At 31.7% G+C, this 21,648-nt stretch overlaps 3 protein-coding genes and 1 long non-coding RNA gene across 5 annotated transcripts; 1 reads left to right on the top strand and 3 right to left on the bottom strand.

Moving 5' to 3' along the window:
- Window positions 1-1,221: 1,221 nt before the first annotated feature.
- On the bottom strand, window positions 1,222-9,986 carry Madm (MLF1-adaptor molecule). Its single transcript, XM_083050488.1, has 12 exons — window positions 9,879-9,986; window positions 7,791-8,179; window positions 6,490-6,576; window positions 5,648-5,872; window positions 5,432-5,562; window positions 5,255-5,349; window positions 2,963-3,046; window positions 2,584-2,871; window positions 2,289-2,448; window positions 2,013-2,199; window positions 1,805-1,924; window positions 1,222-1,718 (listed from the first exon to the last, which is right to left on the bottom strand). Exons 2-12 carry the CDS (start codon window positions 7,917-7,919, stop codon window positions 1,413-1,415), a joined length of 1,812 nt encoding a protein of 603 aa, XP_082906614.1. The 5' UTR covers window positions 7,920-8,179; window positions 9,879-9,986; the 3' UTR covers window positions 1,222-1,412.
- On the top strand, window positions 8,791-11,338 carry Elp5 (Elongator complex protein 5). Of its 2 annotated transcripts, XM_083050499.1 has the most exons (5): window positions 8,791-8,924; window positions 8,977-9,161; window positions 9,238-9,344; window positions 10,197-10,258; window positions 10,344-11,338. In XM_083050499.1, exons 3-5 carry the CDS (start codon window positions 9,322-9,324, stop codon window positions 11,132-11,134), a joined length of 876 nt encoding a protein of 291 aa, XP_082906625.1. In that variant the 5' UTR covers window positions 8,791-8,924; window positions 8,977-9,161; window positions 9,238-9,321; the 3' UTR covers window positions 11,135-11,338. The 2 variants fall into 2 exon arrangements, with proteins under 2 accessions (XP_082906625.1, XP_082906626.1); XM_083050500.1 differs by lacking the exons at window positions 8,791-8,924; window positions 8,977-9,161; window positions 9,238-9,344 and adding an exon at window positions 9,914-10,053.
- Window positions 11,339-11,634: 296 nt separating this feature from the next.
- Anchor (integral membrane protein GPR155 homolog anchor) lies at window positions 11,635-16,585 on the bottom strand. The gene is made up of 12 exons (XM_083050481.1): window positions 16,370-16,585; window positions 15,879-16,060; window positions 15,656-15,783; window positions 15,193-15,482; window positions 14,299-15,110; window positions 14,139-14,206; window positions 13,921-14,067; window positions 13,683-13,822; window positions 13,370-13,532; window positions 13,145-13,304; window positions 12,879-13,065; window positions 11,635-12,687 (listed from the first exon to the last, which is right to left on the bottom strand). Exons 2-12 carry the CDS (start codon window positions 15,879-15,881, stop codon window positions 12,374-12,376), a joined length of 2,412 nt encoding a protein of 803 aa, XP_082906607.1. The 5' UTR covers window positions 15,882-16,060; window positions 16,370-16,585; the 3' UTR covers window positions 11,635-12,373.
- A 1,752-nt stretch (window positions 16,586-18,337) lies between these two features.
- On the bottom strand, window positions 18,338-21,343 carry LOC145943117 (uncharacterized). The gene is made up of 2 exons (XR_014426483.1): window positions 20,014-21,343; window positions 18,338-19,785 (listed from the first exon to the last, which is right to left on the bottom strand). It is a non-coding gene; the product is annotated as an uncharacterized LOC145943117 (long non-coding RNA).
- Window positions 21,344-21,648: the final 305 nt, after the last annotated feature.

The raw sequence follows: 21,648 nt of genomic DNA, 5'->3' as shown, positions 1-21,648 counted from the left end.
GTATTATAAAGCTATACACATTCAATTTAGTTTGATAATCTACTTACATACTTAAGATCGAAGTTTATGTTGTTGTAGGTAGCAGATACCTCTAGTTAGGGTTAGTCGTTTACTTAATGAAAAATGCTTCACTGAAAATTAATTCGACCGAGGTAAGAAATTGGAGCGGTATCTCTTGGCCAAGCACGTGTTATAAATGCAAAAGACATAATAAGATCTGTGTTAGTCTGTTAGCATTCAAATATACCTATATGACTAGTTTTTTCTGTCTCAACAGATTTTTCTTAAAAATATAAAATATTTACAAGGATTTTTCAGCTAATTTTATCGAGATTTAATAAACCTTGGTTTAATCACATCAATAATACCCAAGTATAGAGTAGAGCCGTGGCTTTATCCGATTACTACCAAATTACTCTATTGAGCCAGTATTCACATCGTATAATCTTGCCTATGAAATTAAAAATATAGTAAATGAACGAGCACGTTACTGTACTTTCTCTCTCGTGAACGCTTGTATATGTATGTTCACTTTTAGACAGACTTTATAATAGACTGAGTATTTTGGTGAAAGTAATAAGAGTGGTGAGAGATCGAAATTCATCTGAAAGAAACTGAGCATACATCCATAATATTTTTTTAAATATTAAAATAAATTTTATAATATTTTTTAAAATATTAAAATGAATTTTATAACAGCTGTACAATGAAGAGATAGTTTTGTACGCATGATTAAATTGATTCTGCTCGATTTTTGTATACACGAAATAAATTTTATGAGACACATATGATCACTTTGAAAAGTAGGATATAGAATTTCGACGAATATTAATTTTCATCTTTTGCAATTCTGAGACATTATGAGAAACACGCGATACATAATAAATTCTCGTAACTCTATATCTTGATAGATTAAATTACGACAGATAAGTATCAAATTGTACGTAGCTTCGTGTAAATATGAATCAATATCCAGCAGGCCTCTAACTATCCTCTTAATTATACAATCACAAGTGTTTGGTCTTTTTACATTAGATTCATACACCCTTTGTCAATTTATCATGTATCTATGTAACAGGCCATTACCTGTATAACGTAAAAACTCTAGACATATAGATGGACAACGAAATTTGACAACAGAGTTATTACTTTGATAGTCTAGAAAAAATGAAAATAAAGACGTTCTAAGCAATCCCTAATTTGCAATCGTCTTTAGCTTAGAGTAGTATATATATATATATATATATATATATATATATATATATATATATATATAGCCACGGCACCCTCCCACCTTTACGTTCACTCTTTCTTCCTTTTGTTTACTTAAATATAAAAATACATAGCCAGTCTATACATAAAGCGTGCAAAGTGGCACAGTGAACTGAGTTATCAGACGTTATCCTGGATGGTTAACTGCCGCTCTCGCTGATTGTCGGCGGTTCTGCGTCATCGTGACGTTGATTCGTTTTGTTACTTGACACGGATATACCTGAGGTTTTTGGCAGCAGGTTAGTTGCACTATCACTATTGGATGTTGTGGCGTTGCACATGGAATTGTCAAAGTGTTGCAGACATGGGAATTCCGAACCGGGCAGCAATAAAGTAGTTTGAGTAGGAAGATTAGTTAACGATACTATTCCTGGCGTCACCATTTGCTTGTTGAAGTATCTCCTCAATGCCTCTTCGATTAAATTGGCTATTTTATCACGATCGTTCTGTAACAGTCATACAACATCTTGTGCAAAGTTGCTCGCTAGACCCGAAACTCAAAAACGGATTATATAAACGAGAGACAATTTACCTCATTAATAAACCCAAAATGTACAAGTTCCTGTGCAAGAAGCATCGAAGTGTCCGTTTGGCTCACAGGACACGTCAATTGCCTATTCATCTTGTCATCCATTCGTAACAATATTGTCATCTGCAAAATTTATCGAATATAAGATATACGGTATCGCTATTTATATAGATTATCTCGCATGCTAAAATACTCTATGCATGCCACTCACAAGTAATTCACTACTATCTTCTCTAGGCTTAACATTACACATCATATTAACTACTCTTCGAGACTCCACGTCCACGGGCTCGGGTGTAACCGATTTAACCGATTCTGTCACTTCGGGCGATATCGCCCTCGGTCGGACAGGCGGAGGCAATTTCGCCATAAATGCAGTCAATGGATATATTCCATACCTGGCAATGTAAAATCACTCTGGTTACCAATTTATCCGATGTAGTAAGAGACCAGACCAATGTATCTCATGTTTGATTGAGATACTCACTTTACATCTTCAACAAATTTTTCTAATTTTTCCGTAACCGGAATATCACTTAAACGAATTTGTTGCGGGGACATCCCTTGATACTTTACTTCGACAACTACAGTGTCTGGTCCATATAGCCTTTGTAACACTTCGTCTGTGATTGTTTCCGAAATGTTAGCTGTAAAAAAATCAATTATCATTAGGCGATTTAGATAATTGAAAATCTCATATAATCATAATTATTTTAGATCTAGTTAAATAACAAATTATTGAATATGTAGTATGTAGAGGATGAAATTGCTCTTCAACTTACTAGCTGAGTTGACCAAGGCATGTGCTGCGAGCAACTTGAGAGAATGTACTTCGAATAGAAGGGGGTGAAATAGAAACTCTCTTGCACTCGGTCTACTAAGCGGATCCACCTGAAGACATTTACGAATAAAGTCTTTTTGTTGAACATCGTCTAAAGATTCTATTGTCTTCTGGATGTTCTCTTCGGTAACGATTGTACCCGTATCACCGTTTCCCTGAATTTCCAGCGCGGCCATTTCCAGAGCGCACATCCCGAACGAATAAATATCAATGGCTGGTGTGACGGAATCTTTTTAGAGAAAGACAAAAGGATTATATTAAATATATAATCTGTGTATAAAGATTTAAATAATCACTCGAGATATAAATAATACACTTACTTCCATATTCTGGGGCTACAAAATGTGTATTCTTCATATTCGTCCTACAAGTTTTGATGTGATGATGAATTGCATCTGGGGCCACTGTAATTGGAAAAAGATTATTGTCATTTTTATAAGCTATTCCATTTCAAACTAAGCATCAACATAAAAATGACATATTAATGTGAACGCATTTGATAATGTGTTAGAAAATTTCGTAGGACAGCCATCAGACAGAATTGTATAAGTATATGCTCTAGTAATTCAAATATGTTTTAGATACATATTTGTGACACGTTCTGTATGTTTGCTGGCTACATCGAGATGAAGGAAATCACTCTAGAAAAATTGTGTTTCTGCTAAATATTTATCCTAAGAGTAACTTGAGCCCTCGTACAATAATAATTCTCGCATATACACATGTGTGAAAGTGCCTCTGAAAAGAGAAGTATATTTTTTTGAAAAGTGTACAAATAAAACAATTATTTTGTTGCAAAAGTAGCTTTACATATTTTATTGTTGACTGCAATTCTGCTATATATAAAGAGCCACTTTCATTGAATAAGAATAAATATAAATGTTAGGAGCGGAAAATTTTGAGGAACTCTTTTTTTTTATCAAGGATTACAGGATATATGAATTAAAAAATGTATATATAGATATATATTAAAATACAATGAAAAGGCGTGCGCTAGATGATTGTGAGAAGGACAAAGAGATATACAAGTATTACGACTTTGCCCTCCTTATAGTTAAGTACAATTAATAATCAGAAGAATAAATAATGCAATGTAATGGCACTCTAATGAAAAAAATTAAAATAAATTGTAATTATTTGTACATTAACGCGATAAACTACTTATATAATTAATATAGAAATTGTTTACCTCTCTGCCTAATTTACTTAGCTGACATTAGGTGATGACAATCTGCCAAATGAGATTTTTTTCTTGAATATTCAGCACTTTTGACAATAACACCAATTGGACACCGACGTTGGTGGATTTATCCTCTGCATGGGCGAAAGTACGATTTGTACTTCCTCTCTCTTCAAAGGCTTTGCTGTGTTTTTTTCATTATCTAGATTAGTTTATTTGCTACAATTAAAAATGAGGACTCAAGTTACTCCTAATATGAAAAGGTAGTTTAAACACAATCTTTCTAATGGACTCATGTTACTAACATTATATAGAATTGCAGGGAGAAATGTTTTATAATCTAGAGAGTAGTAATATGTACAAATAATTCTAAACACTATTTCAAAAATAAATATAATTCGGTAGAACCACATTCATTCCGATCACAATCAATATTCGATTCTTAACATACATGATTTTGTACATTCATATAGCATATATATGAATATATATATATGTAAATATATATATATATATTTATATATAATGTATGTAATAAATATATATTTATATATATGTAAATATATATAAATATATATATGTCAGAAAATGCTAAAAAAAGAAAATTTAACTATTTACAATTAATAATTTTGTTTGATGCATCCCTGTGTGTATTACATAACATTAATAAATCATTTTAAAGATATTCATCTTCAAAATTGATAATATACACCCATCTTATAATTATTCATAAGAAATAATTCTTTTGCAAGAATAACTGAAATATACATATTTCTTTATGAAAATATCTCCATGTGCGCCACTTTAGGCAAGCACCTATTTTGGCACACAATAAGATGAATTGTATTACTTGTCATGTTGTTTGTTCAAAGCTGAGTCACATATAAATTTTATTTACTTTCAATTGAATAATGAAAGTAAATTGGAAGCGTGTAATATAATTCTAGAAATATCTGCTTCACCTATATTTTTATATATACAGGGTGTTAAACAAAAGGAGTTTAAGAATTAAAAAGCATGTAGTATTTAAACTGAACAGAAAATGTTAACATATAGATTTGCATTTTTCATTCAGTTTAGTGTAAATACTACATACTTTGTACATTTCTCAGACAAAAAATTGGTGTAATATTTGCTACTTCTCTATAAAAAATTAATAAAACAAAGATATAAGATTTTAATAACCCTGCAAATGAGAATAAGATGGAGATACTTCACATATATATAGTCTCATCTTGGTATATACTGATTATTTCATTCAGAAAATAATAATCCTGCCGTATGACAAATCTGTTTTAACCAGATTTTACAAATTCAAATACAATGCACAGACATGCTATCTGTTTAAATATAAAATGATATTTCTGTATACATTATGTATTTAATGTAACAGAGAAAGTTCATTCTATTTTTTTCTTACACGAGTACTTACCTGAACCAATTTTTACAAGACCATTATGTTGAATAAATATAGTGTCACAGGTAAGATTTCCATGTATAATGGGAGGCGAACAGGAATGCAAATAACTGAAACATTTTAAACATAATATATATAAATTGGAAATAAATATTGCATTTGCGTGATACAGTATTACATTGTTTATATTACCTAAGCGCAGAAAGTATTTGTGTACACCACCGTTTCCATGCTTGTAGAGGCAACTTTTTTACATTGCGCTTTGTTCGTTTTAGGAACTGTTTCAGGGACCCGGATGACATATATTCTGTTATAAATATAACCTGAAAAATAATATAAAAAGAAAACGCATTAATAATATATATATACAAACCATATTTATATAAATGAAGAATTTCATGCACTTACTCGGGGTTTGTCATTATGGGTATCTGTCCAATACCTATGAAATTTAACAATGTTAGGGTGCTCCAACTGCGTGAGATTCTCAAAAACAAGTTGTATTTTTTCTTCTTGGGCTTTGAAATTTTTTCTTTCCGAAAATTGCACCTCATTCCACACCACTTCAACACCCTCCTCTGTGTCCATTGCTAGATAGGCACAGTCAATTCCAGGAACATCTCTCTGTTCCACCTACAGACACAAAAACAAGTATTAATTTCTACATATTTCTTAATGATTTATTCTCTCTTTCTGCATCCAAATGTTACTAGCAAATTTAAAGATATTATTCAGATATCGTATTTATTAGGATTAGATAATTCTACCTAAATAATATCTTTAAATTCGCAATTATCTAAATATTTTAGATATTATCTATAGTACAAATGTGTTGCAAATGTATTATAAATGCATATTGTAGGCTGCGACTTGAATAGATTTATTTGATACAATCTATAGGTCTATATATAGGTATAATGGATTGCATTACTGTAATCATCCATTTTAAACGTACTTAAAGTGGTACATTAAAACGATTTCAACGCCTATTTACTATTACATGGATGTGACCTTGTCAAGAATTTAAAGAGGGGAGATGATTCAGAGGAGGGTTTGCCACCACAGATATTAGAGACAATAATGTCCAGCTAGTTCATAACAGTATAATATATGCAAATTGTTATTGTCTTCATTCAAATTATTATAATTCTCGACAAAATACTTTGAAAAAATGATAAACTAACAACTTAACGCACACAAGTACAATAAAACAAAAATTATCCCGCTTCCTATTTCACAATGTTACATACTTCCATTTCAGTGACTTCGTTTTCAATTCCTCTTGTCGATCCAAAGTTAGAACCTTCAGTTAACGTAGATTTTGAACCTACATATACCTGAAATAAATATACCTTTTATGATTAATGCAAAATGTATAGGCATTATTATATATATAAATATACACGTATATATATGCAGATGTATATAAAATAGTGTTAGATCTATTTCATAAATTTCATATTATTTTTCACAAAATAAAAGAAAGCTAAGATTATAATATAAATAACATTCACTCAGTTTATAAAGCATATATCGTTAAATTAAAGGAAATAATAATCCTTTATAATGCCATTTAAAGCGAAATGATTTTATTTCTATAAAGAACAGCGTTAGAAGGTGCTGAGATGAGGTAAGCACAATCAAAATAATTTCATTTATTTATATATTCGATAACAAAACGTCAGCAATCTAATTTTAGGATAAAATATAAATGAGCCTAATATTGGTGAGATGTTCTTGCCAAGAATCCGGTATGACTTAAGATACAGATGAAGCATAGCAAATAATAAGAGAAATTCAATAATATAAAGGAAATATTTATGTTACACGAAAGCAAATCTCAATAATCTGCATATTTTTTATAATGGAACCATCTGTGTACATATGTTCACCTGTATAAATGCAACTTGAAAAAAATTCTCCTAATATTTATTACTACACATTGGCAAAAGCATTTTAAACAGATTCATGTTAATGATACTGTTTCAGAAGAAATATATCTGTAAATAAAATTAAGATATAAAGAAAGCTGTAAATGCATTATTATGCGATTAAGCCTTCAGTGTTTTTATGATGATTATAGCCTGCTTATGCTATGTTAGAGAGTAACTTATGAAAAAATTGATCGTTATACATTAAGAAACATCATTAAGATATTTTACAAAAATATTTTACATAAAATAATTTAACCATATGATTCCAGTGGCTGCAAGAACCTAAGAATACAGAAAATCACCCTTATAACAATCGACTAAACAAGTAGCAAAAACTAATTAGAAATTATATAGCAAATCAATATTATAATCCATGTTCCAACAACGACAGACATTAGAAATGTTAATCAAGTTTTAAAAGACATCTAAATGACGTACAAAAGAGTAAAAACATTTATCATATGTTGTTTGCGATGATGTTTGTTAAGAAACCTTGCATACTGCGGAAAGCTACGATGCCTCGAATGCAAAATGGTCCAGCATGCAAAAGCTCCCTACACCAGCGGAAAGGTATAAAACGGAGCAGAATCATTGTAATAATTTAAAGGAACATGTACCTCTTCCCGGCGCTTAAGCCACCGCCCGCACGGGCTCTCTTCCAGGATCTCGCTCTCATCCTCGGAGTCTTCACCACTTTCCCGCGGTGACTTGTGCTCTGGGTCCGTGCTGGAGCGGCTCCCGGGCATCACACACGCTTGCGATTAGTTAGAGAGACAGCAGCGAACAGCAGGCCAAACTCATCGGTGACGACGGCGATGATGCTCTGTCTCTCTCTCTCTCTCTCTCTTTCTCTCTCTCTCTCTCTCTCTCTCTCTCTTTCTCTCTTTTCTTCAACCTCGCATCGGGCTCCCGCCACGACAACGACCGGCGACGTACTGTGACTCGTGGTGAGGATGTACGAGAAAAACAACTGCGGCGACAGCGGCAGCGTCGGCGTCGTCGGTGTCTGCCACAGGAGCAGCAGCAACAGCGGCGGCGACGACGAAGACGACGAAGACGACGAAGACGACGACGGCAACGGCAGTGGCAGCAACAACAATAATAATAATAATAACAATAGTAGTAATAATAATAATAATAACAATGTCGCAAACAACGGCGCACCGCGCGTTACTCGTGCGTAAAAACGCGTGTGGAATAGGGTAGGGTACAACTATATGCCCTGGTCGCACTGCACTCACGACTCACAAGTGACACATGCAGGTGCACACAGCGCGCCCGCTCGTCTCCGACTGGCTGAGACCCGAGACCCGGAGCGACGATATTTCTGATCTTACGCGACGTATGCGCGCTAATCGACGCTACTCGGCTTCGCTCAGGGACGCGTCGTGGTGCTGAACATCGCGCTACCCGCTCGCGTATCGCACTGTCAAAATAAAACCTCCCTATTGCGAGCGAAACTGCCTCGATGTGACACACACTCTGGCACTCATCTTCGCCTCAGCCTGTGCCTTCGATCACATACGCCAGTCACGGTCACGGCGACCACAGCTTCGAGCTCTATCTCGCCCGCGATCGCGACGCCATCTGTCACCCGTCGACGAATCGACCGATCGACGACGCCCTCGCGACGAGCGAGCGCGCGCGCTCATTGGACGAGACGCCTCAGCCAATGAACGGACGCCGAGAAACTCGACTCGAGTGACCTCCCTTCGTTATTTCGTTAGTCGATGGTTCGCGCAGCATGAGAGGTATCGATATAGCTCAAGCAGCCAATACAGAAGAAGAAGAAGAAGATGAGAGGTATCGGCCAACACGAGCGATGTTTTTAATGAAATATTATTGATATTTTACGCGTCTACACTTTTTGCGTCTTCTTTTCATTTTTCTCTTTTCGTTATATATATCCGGATATATATACTTATTTTAAATACAAAATCCGATAAAATATGTCGAAAGAACAGACGCAAACCTTTTATTTTCTTCAAGTAAGTGCTCATTTTTACTTTGAATAATATGATGTTCGTTATGAAATATTTGTAACTTTCAAAAATTTCTGTATAGATATATCGAAATGGGGATATATTGGAAGAAGAAAAAATATATCTATAAAAAGAAAAGAATATTTTGAAAGAGAGATCCTGTCCGATGTTCGATATATTTATCCACAGGTATTTATATTACTTAATATTTTATTTAAAAATATTCGTTAACAATTTCAATCTTGAGAGAAACAAGCCGAGGAAGCATAATATCTCTGTGATGATTCATTCAGAGAGATAAAAGCGTACAAAAAAATAAATATGCGCAGTGTTCTAGAATTTACAAAGTAATAAGAAATTATTTATTATAATAACATCTTTATATATATATATATATATATTATTTAAAATTTTTAATACATATTTTTTTCTGGATTTTTACATTCTGGACATTTCACATACAATTTTTGAAATGATGATTTCAATCTTTGAAAAGATCGATTTAACTCTGAATTTAATATCGATACTATCGCATTCAGTGCGTATAAGAAATATTTCTTTTATTTTTTTTAAATATATTGACTCTTGAATAAAAGTATCTTATCTTTATTGGAGATTCGAATAAAATTAGTGCTTATTTTACTAAACGACGATTCATTTTCGATATAAAATGTAACAAAATGACTCGGATGATATTTATGGTTATGCTTGCTGATGACTTACGTGCGATACGATATGCGTTCGAAGAAGCAACATGTGTCGAATTATTAGTTAGCCACTTGACGTCTGCGTGACACATCGTGTAATGAGAAATGATTACGTGATTTAAAGACACATATTACTGATAGTTTATTGATAAAGTTACACAAAGTATATCAGTAACATCCAATACCACACAGTGAGTGTCGACGTAATCATACTTTTCTAAGTATATTATCGTTTTTCTTTATATTTTTTTTATCATAATCATCACGATTGTGGCACATATATTTTATCTATTTTTCTTTCTTTGTGAAACTGCGTACATTGTGTGTTACGTAGAATGGCATACATGGAAACATTGCCTATACTAGAGGGAGCAAGAATAATTGTCATAGATGAAGGTTGGTTATTTCTTAAACACTCATCTGAGTCAACACACAGTCTATATATATTTTGCAAGTCAAAAAAATATTAATTATTTTACAGAATTAGATGTAATGTATGCAGGAGCATTGATAGCTGGATGGCTGCATGCATGGGAAAAGAAGGATCCTAACTATAGTATAGATTTATTGTCATTTTCTGATCCAAAACTTTGGTATGACAATGAACCTGGACCGCTTACATCCAAGAATGTACGTTTACACGATTATTATACTGTCAATGTGAATGAAGTTGCAAAGAAAGATTTGGAAAATCTTGAATATATACTTGAAACTGTCAGGTTGAAACCTCGGAATACAGTTATTGTCAATTGCTTGAGTTCCTTAGTTCTATATGTAGGTCTAGCAAAAGCCCTATGGTTCATAGAAAAATTAAGTAAACAGGTGTCGCAACTCATATGTATTTATCGGAGAGATCTTGTACAGAAAATTCCCGCAATTGAAACTTTAGGTACTACTTATGTTAAGCTGGAGAAATTTACCGGAATTAACTCTACAAACAATTTAATTTACACTACAAAACTCATTCATAGAAAATTAGGTGGTTCTATAATATGTCAAACAGAAATAATAAAACAGGATAGTATATCTTATCAGATTAATGCTGAAAAGATTGCAATAACAAATGCTCGCAAGTCAGAAGCAAATGAAAGTCAACCAGTAAAAATTGAATCGTCGTTTAGGATAGAGATGAATGCTCGAGAGATGGAACAAAGAGACAAAACACCTTTACCTTATACTCTAAGTACAATAAATACATCTAGAATATTTTATCATCCGGATGATGTAGATGATATAGATGAAGATGATCCTGATGATGATTTATGTTTTTAAGGATTTATAAAATTTCAGATTTATAAAAGCTACACGATTAGAATACATATTTTTTATATAAACTCAAACTGTATTTTATGTAATTTGTTATCCAAACTTTTTTTAAAGCATCCAATATATATTTTACAATGAAAAAAAGAGGAAATAATTTTGTATAGGTATTAATAAGCATTTGCACTTCTGATATAATTCGTGTATTTATTATCTATCGGCATTATATATATATACATAGTTATGTATAAAGATTCATTTTAATAAATAATAAAATACACACAATAAATAGTACATTATTATAAGGAATAAAATCAGATAAATTCAGTCGGTCTAATAAAAAATTTCGAGCTATTGTATTCATTACATAATCTTTTTCAAAAACTTCTTATCACACTTTTCATCATGATCAACAATATAAACTATTTAAATCTTTTGCATATATTTTAAATATTAATGCAGAATAAAAAAGTAGAATGTTTGATTGCAATAATTTAAAAATTTTCATATTTTCCTCTATCTTGTTTTTCAATCATTATTTCCATTATATCATTACATCTTTAATTAAATACATTATACTAAATTAAGATTTTAGCATATAAAAATAGCCTTTTTGTACTAGAAGATTTCTAGGTTAAACTGTGTACATGAGTGCAGTATGTAATATACTAAACACAGCCTTTACTCATTTCATACATAATTACAGCAAAATAGTTAAAAAAAAAACACTATTTAATACTGATGTTGATTTTCACTGAATAATAGGAATACATTGTTGTATTATGCAAAGAAATTATGCGTCACGTTTCATTAACATAAATATTTAAAAAGATATTTCTCTTTTTGATAGTTTTTCCGAGATGTCCTATATAAGTTACATCACATAAATAAAATTATATCTTATATCAAAATAACACTGTGTAAATAAATTTATAACTAATTTTTGTGCTTTTCAAAAAATTTCAAACACACATTATCGAATTCTATTCATAGCTATGATCATAGTTTAGCTACTAAACTCATCTTCATCTTTGCATTATTCTGATACTAATTTCATTCTTATTATCGTAGAGACTTTTCTCTCTCGCGAGAAAATTAAGAAAAACAAAGATTGTCCAATCTAAAGAATACGGAAGTTCAAATGTTATAACATAAATTTTTTGCATTTCTCTTATTCAAAAAATCAATATTTGAAATATTGATACGAGTAGAGCTAATTTACCTCGTCGAAAACATTCGAAAATTTAGTTATACATTAAATGTATATAGAAGATTTTGATCACAAAAGTGATGTGTACCATCGACATGTTGTAGGACTCTACTCTCTAATAAACAACGACCATATTGCACAGCGTCCTCTCGATTGCTGACAATTCCGACTTCGAGCAACCAGTTGACCAAATCCGATCCCGAAAAGACTCCTTTATATACCTTCAACAATCGCCTACAACACATAGATATACGTGCTCGACATGGCTCTAAATGACATTGATTAAACTGCTCTCGGATTGCCCTTACTTCTGGACTAAGAGCATCTTCGCAAGGTAAGCGTAATTCTTTTCCTGTCAATGTTATAAAATATTATTGAACATGTATCACTCAATAAGTTCATTTTCTATAAAAAATTAACTTGATTATAATTTTATATACTTGTTATTTTGGTATCTGCATAATGTGCATAATTTATATGCATGAATACACATAAACTTATGCAAAAATGTGTATAAAATGTATTATGTTAGAAAGATCATACCAGATTGCCATTTCTTGCACATTTCTTGCAACCAACTTCCTAATTTACCCAAACTAGGATCTAGTCCAAAGATGGTGAACGCTATTAAAGATTGTCCAAAATTGAACGCCACATCCAAAAATGCAACTTCAGCATAAATACCAGTTAACTGCTCCATTATTAATGTTCCAACAGATATTGATAAACCCTATAATATATCAGCGTTGACATATTACACATTTCACAACATCTTAATAATGTCCAAGTGATAAAAGTAATTTACGTACAATAAACATGGAGCACAACAGTAAAATAAGGAAAACGAGATGTCGCAAAATCTGCGGATCGTTATCTGTATTTATTCCATTTTCTTCATCAGAGTCTCTCTCTACATCATCAGCTCTGCATGCTCCATTGAAACAACCATTTTGAAATTCACAGCCAATTCTGAAAATATTGTTTATAATTAATTTGCAAATTTTTACTCATATTTCTAATTTTTATGAACTTACCTAGGTGCATTCATTAATGGAGAAACTAAATCTTCCACATCTACTATATTTCTTTCATTATTTTCGGTTACAGTATTTTCTGTATTATTCCTTACACGTTCATATGACATTGTAACGTGCCTTCTTTGATATCTTTGTTGTAGGATCAAACAACCTAATGTCACTATATAAAATAAAATAATTGTTAATAAAAATTCTATTATAAAAATATTAAATATGTCTTCATATAATACAATAACATAATAAAGTAATTTGAAACATAAATGTTGATAAATATTAAAAATGTGAATTAATATCTCTAATTATAATGTACCTATAAAGCAGAATATTAATATGAATGAAGATGCAGCAGCTTGAATTCTGCCCAATTGAAAATTCGGATTTTTTAAATTAAACTCGGATGGAATTAATGTAACAGTGGTGCACATTATTATCACCATTAGAAGCGGTATTCTGTAAATTAATTATTATACATTATATAGATAAATCGCAAGTTTAAAAATATTTGTATTTAAATTACTAAAAATTAGAGAAAAGCTCTTTATCCATACCCCCATCCAATAAGATAAAACCATTTTTGCAGATTTTCAACAAAACACAGCGAACGTGAACTTAGAAATAGTAATATTGCTGCAATTGCAGCTGTCCACACTCTGCTTGCGTATACGCCAGTAGTCATTAAAATGAACTGGACGTACCTATAATTGATAAAAACAATTAATAACAAAATTCTATTTGATAGAAAATAATCATATAAAATTTTTATTACCATAATGTTGATCGATTACCGCTTGGGTCCAGTTTTGACCAAATTATCACACCCACCGCCGCTGCAAGCTGAAAATATATGAAAAATATATCGTATATAAAATTAAATTGACTATATATAATGTAGAGACACAACTTAATAATTTGTTATATATATGTACCTGGGCAATTACGAGACACAGGGTGCACCGATGAGTGACTTGATTATATCTTTTCCGTCCAAATCCAAGGAAACATATCAACAACCATGTGCAAGCTATTGCTGACGCAACGCTTATGTCAAAGGAAAAAATATTTAATTGCCGTGCATAATTAGCCGGCGCACTTCCAGCGTAAACTGCGTCGATCACTTTAGCTGATATAAACATGAGCGGGGCAGAGAGAAACGTACAAACTACCATTGCTGAGGCGATCAGATCGATTTCGAGATTATACCGTAAAGTGAAAATAAATAGAGCCGGTGCTGTCGGGATAGTACCGTACAGGAAGCCATAAGTGCTCAAATTTCTCGTTTCCGTCAAGTTATCTCCGGCGTTCAAGAGAATGATAGATTCTCTTATGACTAGAGGCAGAACTAGCAGCTTCACCAAGATCAATATACCCGGTATAACTAGCGCAGTACCTTTCAATTTGTGTATCTTTCCTACCATCATTGAGCCAAGAAGGAACAATGCGCTAGCGGAGAAAGCGTTACCAAGTACTTCGAGAATTGCGGCGAGTAAACGTGGTACATTGTGACTAAATATAAGATTGCCTATAATGCCCAAGACTGTCATGAACAGCACTGGATTTAATAAGACACCTTTCACGATGGAATAAACCATATCTCTACAATTTGTGTGCTCTTCCACACGTCGCTTGCCTATCTCCAGCAGTACAAAACCAATTGGATTTAAAATGGCCAGCGATATAGGCGCCATCAGATATAGATACGCAGCATATTCTGGATGTGTTTTCTCATATAAAGCATTAACTGAAATAAAACAATATTTAGTGTGAATAAATTAGATAATATAAAATGGCATAGAATTGTGTAAATATACTATTGTTCTCACTCATTGGATATCCAATAGCAAAATCATTGCTTTGAGTAGTAAATATTGCAAAGAGTGCAGCACGTCCAGGATTCGATGGCTTTTTAATTACTAATGAGATTGCGAGTACAGTAAGAAACACACAGCTCTTAGCAAGCAGTACAGCAAGCAGAAATTTCCAATTAACCAATGTAAAGTCAAGTTTTGCCAGAGACATGAAGATTAATGATGGCAGAGCAAAAGTGCCAACAAAAGTATTCAGACCATTTGCTTCGGTTTTGGTCATCATACCAAACCTTCCTGCTAGATATCTGTAAAATACATATTCTCATTACTATAAGTATAAAATCTTTAATTAATCATTTAATTTATATTCAATATGTGAGAAGAATGAAGAACAATATTGCATTGATATATTCAAATTCTCTTAATAGGTTTCCCCCATTTGACTATTCGGACAAACAATCAATAAATGCATTCTTACCCACATAGTATAATACCAAAGCATTGTATTAGTGCAAGATATAAATTATCTGTTGGTTCCTCCGTCTGTGCGGAATATTGATTTGTGTTCGAAGATAAATATGTTGATAGTATGCTTTCTTCTTTAGTCTGAAATTAAAAAAAAGTATAAGATAAGAAATGTCTTATATAATACAAAATTTGCAAGCAGATATTAATTTATTCTATTTCTATAATTTACATACCATTTTTTCTACTATGTCAATGAAATTCTACTTTCTATTATATCAATAAAATATCATCTCTTTAATATATCAAAATTAGTGTTGTAAAAGTGGTCCTTTTGTTTAACAAAGTCACATGACATTTTCATATTTCCATTAATATTAAACGAAGGATATCCTTGTTTTAAAAATACAAGAAGAACCTGTAATCACGCACAAGAGAGTTTCTTTTAGTTCCTTAAATTTTAAACCTTTCACATTCATTCTTTTGCACTTTATTAATAGATTTGTTAGTAACATATGTTTAAAGAGAGAAAGGAAGATTAGACAATTATAAAATATTGTATATTTCAATATGTGCACACACGTAAAGGTATAAAATTTATGTAAAATCGGAAACTATTTTGGTAAAGAAAAGGAATAAGTTAAAGTCATTTCAGACAATCATCATGCGATCTACGTTTTTGACAATAATATATATGTGATTTTGCCACTTTATCGCACATAAATACCTAAAACGTCACTGTACAGGAAGAAATATATCAATCAATCGGGATACATGGTTTTTTCCGGTCGAAAACGCGGTAAAAGAGCGGAAAATTTCCGAGTCCCGGCGAATGTTATCTCAATTTTAGCGACGAGAGATGACTCGAGAGATTGCTATCAATTATTACGCGCAAGGACGAAGTCCGGCATAGCGTAGGCCATTCTTGACACGCACGTCCCAGGTGATGACCGCGCAGTCGCGAATATTGGCGGTCTCAATAAGCGAGCGAAATGCACGGCGATTGGCTCCTCGCACGTCACATGACCCGCTCGAAATAGTCACGTGTTCAGGTAATCAGCTGAGTAAGTTTTTCAAATGTCAGCCAGAGAACGTGAAGGAGAATACATGGTCTCTGTTACATTTATTTATTATAATAAATCGAAAAGGCTCTGGTATGCAAATACAAATTCAAGATGGACATGGGGGCTAATAAGAGTAAAACGCAGATATTAGGCGCAATAATATTAGAAAATACTTCTCTATTTCAATTGAACGTCTCGATCTTTTATGACCTTAAACCTTTAACCTTAAACTTTGCGTACAACTTTTTGCGCTTGGCATTGGCGCTTTTATTAGTCTGTTATTAGTTCATCTTGAATTTTTATTTATTTATTATATATTTTTGTTCTCTTTCTTTTAATACTAATAATAGTAATAATATATAGAAGGACGGGAGAGCGATCTTCTAAAGAGATAATGATATGAAGCTCCGCCTACACAGAGATAAAATTTTTTGTACCTCCCTCATAAACAAAGTCCTTCAATTCAGACTTTTCTCTAAGAAGAGAAGGTGGTCTCTAAATGAGAGAGTAATACCAGCAATACCAGTCTTGCTCTGATATAAACTGGATAATTCTATTTCTCTTACAATTGTGCATTTTAAATTGAGAAACGTAATATCGACAATTTTTATTAATTTTTAATATATATATTAATATCTTTATATATTTATATAAAAGTATATGTATATAACATTTATCGTATAAAATTTAACTATATTTAAGCATATACATACATTAAGAATACTTGTATATCCTATTATTAAAGCACTAAATTTAGTATTAATAAAGTGCTTTTGATGGCAAAAATAAAATATATTAGATGAATATACATAAATAATCTTTCATCGTAGCATATTTAAAAAATATTCCAGGCACATATTCGTTTCAGAAACGTTTCACAAATGTTTCTTTGAAACGTTTCATAACCGAGTCTCGAAAACGTTTTTAATAATATTGGTTAAAATGTTGTCCACTTGAAAAACGTTAAGGGAAACGTTTATTTTCGACTTTAAGAAACGTTTAAGAAACAAAAAAAAACGATCAAAATACCATTTCTTATCGTTTTATTGTTTCTTTCTTTATTCGTGATAAAGTTAATATAGTATATATATAAATAAATATAATAATTATAGATAATATAAATATATAATAATTATAGTAATAATGTAAAAGTTTTGTATCATTGTGTGTGAGACTAATTAGATAAAAGGACAAAAGAACACAGAAAATTATTTCATATTACGAAAGGTATAATATTAAAATAATGCATTAAATAATTTATTCAATTTTAATTAAAAATGTGAATACATTTTATTATTAATAATATTTAAGTAATAATAAAATAATAATTATATATGTTATTATAATTTAAACGTGAAAAAAATGATTCTTAAATTATAGTTTTAAAAACGTTTTTGTGTCGAGACGTTTCTTATTGGTACTTAAACGGTTAAAAAACTTTGGATACGTTTAGAAAACATTTCTGAAATTAACATGTGCTATACCTGGGATATTTATAACGCCATTGACATTAACATTAAATACACGCAGTGCAAAGATGAAAACCATATGATCTCTTTCTAAAATACTAATATTATATTGAAATTATTGCTATAGAAATAATTGTTTTATTATATAAAAGAAGAATAATCGCAATATATATTTTGTCCGTAATTATCGGTCAGCGACAAGATTGTCTAAACAGTTTATAATACATTTTCTAGAGCTTTGATAAATCCAATTAATTGCAAAGTTATTTGTATCTCTGGAAAGATCTGAACTTTTTTTTTTACGTCTGAAGATATAAAAGATCTTTTCTAGATATTGTTATTAATTTTATTTGTTGTCTTTTCTCAGATGGAAATGTTATCGGATTATCGAAATAAAAATTGGAACATATCTCATCATTCGCAGTTAGCCCTTTATATTTCGCTGCTGACGACTTCTCTACATAAAATTTCGTGTACGTATTTTTTTAATAATCTATTAATATTTCCGAATTTTAATAATGTTTTTAATTTTAATATATTCACTGTCATTCGTTCATTTTAGCTTTTTATAATCTTACCATCCATTATATTACTGATGTCTTCTATTTGAAGATGTAGCGATTTTATTTTAATTAATGCTTCCATTTCTCCGATTACATCATGTTTTCATCACGCTTTCTATTTCTTTTTAAATAAATCTAAATATTATTTAAGAAATTTACACGTGTCTCTTGAACATGTACACTTGAGAATGTTCATAAATCACATATGTATCTCTTATGGACAGTAAATATATTAACAATAAAATATAAAAACTATTACATGCGATAACAATTACATAAATATATAACAAAAACATCATAAAAGTATCACATGAAAAAAATAAAGTTTAATCTTTCGGATGAATAAGCGTAAGCGCGATTTTTAGAATATGTATACTTACTGTATAAATTTAAAATAAATTTTTGATACATAAAATTGTTCGAGGATACATATGCATTATAATAAACTATAAGAAAACAATATGCATTTAACCAGCGCGTTTTGGTGCTTTAACGGAATTACTGACTCTTGCTGTTGAATATTTCTTGCAAATATATTTTCATCCGAAAGAGAAATAATGTATATCATAAAAACAAGATTTAAAAAAATTTATATTATTTAGAAGCGCGTTAATGGCACGTAAATACTAACTATTATATATATAGCATGATATCGTTACTATAACGATATCACGCTCACGTATATTTATATATCATGTTATCCACTTGGCAAAATTGCGCCGCAATTTTACAATTCAATGACATGCATTGCAAAACATATACCGTTTTTTCATACAGTTTTTTTCCTTGAGCCACATAATTTTCTACGAGCACTTTTTCGCATTCTTCGGCCACGCCAACGCGTACTGTTCTCGCTTACGTAAGCAGCTTGCAGTCCTATACAGATATTTATATACTATATATATGCTTCATTTGACTACCGAAGGTGCATATCGCTGCAATGAGGATCTTGTATTCTCAGATTTCATCGATGATGCATAAAGTCCGAATAATTCCTATTCATCGAATAAATATGCTCATCCAACGAGAAAAGAAAGCTGTATATTCCTGTGAACAAAGTGTCTATAATTAGTTCAAACGAATGTTGAAAATAAATTGATAAAAAAAAGAGATATATTTATCTATATTTAGAAAAAAACTAATTCGATTAAATATTTTTTTCTATATTGTTTTTTATCTTCGACAGATTATAAGATGTTCAACTGAGAAACATTCTGTGCAGCAATATTTTTATTATAATGATATGCTATATGCATTGCATACGTCGATAAATACGTTTTAAGCTGACGAAATTATTATTCGATGAGACTGAACGGCGCGGAAACAAGCCTCCTCTCGAATGTTTATGAAAAAGATCGCGATGATTAATTACGTGCGTGTATATCTGTGGTGAACGGTAAATACGATTTACGTCACTATGTGACTATATATGCATGAGTCACAACTCCGGATGAGACACGATACAAAAAGTACCGCTTTATCATAATCAACAGTTTTGCAACGAATGTTCGCGAATAATTGCTTTGTAGATAAAGAATACTGGGAACATTTCCGATCAACCTTTTTCATTTTCTGTTATCGCTGATTGCACAATTTACACGTACACAATTACGAATAATAATATATGCCTTTTAATTTGCATAATTATTAGCAACTTTTAGGCAAATATATAAAAATAATACGTATAAAATAAGAGACGCGATATAATAAAGACGTAATAAACGTTATATTTGCCAGTAGATAAAATTAGATAGTGTTAAATCCCTCAACTGTGATGCAATAAATATCTCCGCTCCGAAAATTTTACTTAACTCTTGCGCAATGTTACAAAGGAACGCGTCCATTTAATTCGAACATATATGTTAACATATACACGCTGCAATAAATGCATAAACGGAAAATATATTCTACGCAGTAGACGAAGAGAACGTGCGGCAATTGGTTCGTATCCAATTCTCATGAGCGAACTGCGTCGTAGCTCTAATCGGGTCATACGCAGTAATCACGTGGCTGATAGTCAGCATATTTAATATATAAGAATGATCTGGAGAGAGGTCCGTGACTTCTTCAGAATTTCGTTGATCGAGCAGAATCGTTGATATCAAAAAAATAAACATATAGAATGACCAGCCTTGATGACGATCGCTCTTCCCTCTCGCGACATTCAAATAAAAAGAAAAATCAAAGTTTTAAAATTATAAATACAATAAGAATCTGTATAAGAAAGAAACATTATTATGCCAGCTGGCGGGATTTGCAGTTTCTCTTCAGCATCGTTCATTGCACAGACATGCTTCGTTTTAATCTCGGATACGAGAGTTATTCGCGTAAAAACTTGCGCAAACAAACTCGCACTGGTTTACGATTTTGGCAACATTTCCGCGAAAACATATATTGCCTATAATGTAACGTTTCAAAAGCACGACTGCGCTAATCGAAGCCGCGTAATCGCGTGACGTTCAAGGTCTTTAGAAATAGCTGCTGAGAAAGACGTGCGAATAAGTAGAATGAAAACCCAAAAGTTATCCAATATGCTTTCCCATCTCCAAATAAGGCTTCTCTCTCTCTTAGGTTCTAAGCTATTTATAATTTGTTTATTTTTAATATTTAAAATTGGCTGCAATAAAATTTATCTCTCGCTCTTTCATTCTCTTTATTATTAATTCCGTGAAAGCAACTGTCATCGGTGATTGTAACGTCATGAACAGCTGAGAAATAATTTCAAGAGGCGGGACGCCATCGACCAATCACATTTCAGTCTGACCTCATTCTCCATCACCCCTAAGTCCCTATTATAAAATCATCATGGTAATTATTTGCGTAATAAGAAACAGCTGGAGCTATTATACTTCTTACAAACATGTGTGTGTTGACTATATGCGAACGAAAAAAAGAGAGAATATATACTTG

Source organism: Prenolepis imparis, unplaced genomic scaffold (assembly GCF_030444845.1).
Source record: "Prenolepis imparis isolate NDT839.2.m4 unplaced genomic scaffold, iyPreImpa1.0 SCAF_11, whole genome shotgun sequence".
Taxonomy (NCBI): Eukaryota; Metazoa; Arthropoda; class Insecta; order Hymenoptera; family Formicidae; genus Prenolepis; species Prenolepis imparis.
The sequence above is the reverse complement of the archived record's forward strand: the minus strand, read 5'-3'. Positions and strand labels throughout refer to the sequence as shown.

Bases quoted from the DNA above. Each gene is read 5' to 3' on its own strand.
- Madm (XM_083050488.1), bottom strand. From the start codon at position 7,919: ATGCCCGGGAGCCGCTCCAGCACGGACCCAGAGCACAAGTCACCGCGG. The intron at 3,047-5,254 runs GTAAGTACTCGT...TTCCAATTACAG, and splicing joins TCTTGTAAAAATTGGTTCAG to TGGCCCCAGATGCAATTCAT. The intron at 1,719-1,804 runs GTAAATTGTCTC...TGACTGTTACAG, and splicing joins ATTTTGGGTTTATTAATGAG to AACGATCGTGATAAAATAGC.
- Elp5 (XM_083050499.1), top strand. From the start codon at position 9,322: ATGTTCGATATATTTATCCACAG. The intron at 9,345-10,196 runs GTATTTATATTA...TGTGTTACGTAG, and splicing joins TTCGATATATTTATCCACAG to AATGGCATACATGGAAACAT. The intron at 10,259-10,343 runs GTTGGTTATTTC...ATTATTTTACAG, and splicing joins AATAATTGTCATAGATGAAG to AATTAGATGTAATGTATGCA.
- Anchor (XM_083050481.1), bottom strand. The intron at 13,066-13,144 runs GTACGTAAATTA...GATATATTATAG, and splicing joins TGTTGTGCTCCATGTTTATT to GGTTTATCAATATCTGTTGG. The intron at 12,688-12,878 runs GTATGATCTTTC...TAACATTGACAG, and splicing joins GTGCAAGAAATGGCAATCTG to GAAAAGAATTACGCTTACCT.